The 1,577-nt window shown below is 32.9% G+C and overlaps 1 protein-coding gene across 1 annotated transcript; it reads left to right on the top strand.

The window, feature by feature from the left end:
* The first annotated feature begins 121 nt into the window (after positions 1-121).
* On the top strand, positions 122-1,571 carry LOC106477558. Its single transcript, XM_013938106.2, has 3 exons — positions 122-258; positions 877-997; positions 1,219-1,571. The coding sequence occupies exons 1-3, from the start codon at positions 206-208 to the stop codon at positions 1,537-1,539; spliced, it is 495 nt and encodes a 164-aa protein (XP_013793560.2). The 5' UTR covers positions 122-205; the 3' UTR covers positions 1,540-1,571.
* The last annotated feature ends 6 nt before the right edge of the window (positions 1,572-1,577 follow it).

The raw sequence follows: 1,577 nt of genomic DNA, 5'->3' as shown, positions 1-1,577 counted from the left end.
CATTTACATAAATCCTGATTTTTTTTATATTACTCTTTACTTCTTAACATCATATTTTTTTGGGGGGGTTAGTTATACATTTACAAAAGATCTCGTTTTATTTCTAGGCTACTTAGTTTTTAACATTCTGTTTCTTTCTAGGTTATTCATTCTGTTACTTATCAACGTCCTGTTGTTCTACAAACTGTGGTCTCTAGAAGATGAAATGATTCGAGTGGCACCAGCTAATCCCCAGATATTTGACGTACCTCGAGGAAGGTATACCAAAAAACACGTTGTATGAAATTCTGAAGACTTGATAGTTTGAGTAGTTTCACATTTCTTCTTGTGATCTTCAATCGTTATATTGACAAGCGTCAAATGAATTAGTATTTGGATCATTGAAAAAGTACATACAACTGTTGTATACAAGTAATCCAGAACGTCTCAACTAATAAGTATTAATGTTTGGTAATGTTCATAGAAACTATGGCAGACAATTGAAATAACTCCTAATTCTTGGTTGGTTAATATAAACTCTGTCCTTAAAACCTAGAAATAGACTGCTATAACACAGTACCCAGTTTTATAACATGCATATATTTATTTTAAACATTGGTTAGTGTAGTCCACCAGCCCAGTTTTATAACATCATATATTTATTTTAAACACTGGTTAGTGTAGTCCACCAGCCCAGTTTTATAACATTCATATATTTATTTTAAATATTAGTCAGTGTAGTCCACCAGCCCAGTTTTATAACATTCATATATTTATTTTAAACACTGGTTAGTGTAGTCCACAAGCCCAGTTTTATAACATCATATATATTTATTTTAAACACTAGTTAGTGTAGTCCACCAGTCCAGTTTTATAACTTTCACTCTATGTTCACAGGTTAGAAGAATTTTCTGTTGATGACTGGCTTCAATTAGTGAAAAGACAAGAAAAACTGCATCAAGTCGAGAGTGAACGTTGGAAAGATGTACTTGGAGACGTCTTAAAGGTTATCAAAATTGTAAGTATCCAGCTCTGTTGCTAAAAGTACCAAATGATTGATCAAGAAATATGAGCTTTTTGTCCTTAGGCTTAATGCACCGTAAATAATTGTATTTGCTTTAATCAGTTTAGAAATTTCAAAGCAGAGGTGTAGTAAGATAACATTTACTGAGGAACCATGTTTTCATTATTACACCTGAAACTAGTAGTTAGTAATAATTACTGTCTGCACTGTTGTAGGTGGAGGTATCTTTGATGGATCTGAAGAGCAACACGGATTTGTACAAATCTCTCCTCCTATTTAATTTAGACAGTGTCACTCAGGTGAAAGGTTCAACAGAAAGTTTGAATGTAGAATTATCGAACAAATCTAAAGACACGTTAACACCACGTGGTTCAGATGATAAGAAATTCACATATCGTAGCTCATCCGACGAACCTTCAGTATTACCGAGTTTAAACATGGACACTCCAAAGTCCTGTATTTTACATAAAACCAAAGCATCATTTCCTTACCAATTTTACAAAGAGCATGAAATAACCTGTGCCAAACCAACTTAGTATAATAATACTGAACTTTTGAGTAACTAAGCATCATT

This window comes from Limulus polyphemus, unplaced genomic scaffold (genome assembly GCF_000517525.1).
Source record: "Limulus polyphemus unplaced genomic scaffold, Limulus_polyphemus-2.1.2 Scaffold19337, whole genome shotgun sequence".
NCBI classification, from domain to species: Eukaryota; Metazoa; Arthropoda; class Merostomata; order Xiphosura; family Limulidae; genus Limulus; species Limulus polyphemus.
This window is presented reverse-complemented; position numbering and strand designations above follow the sequence as displayed.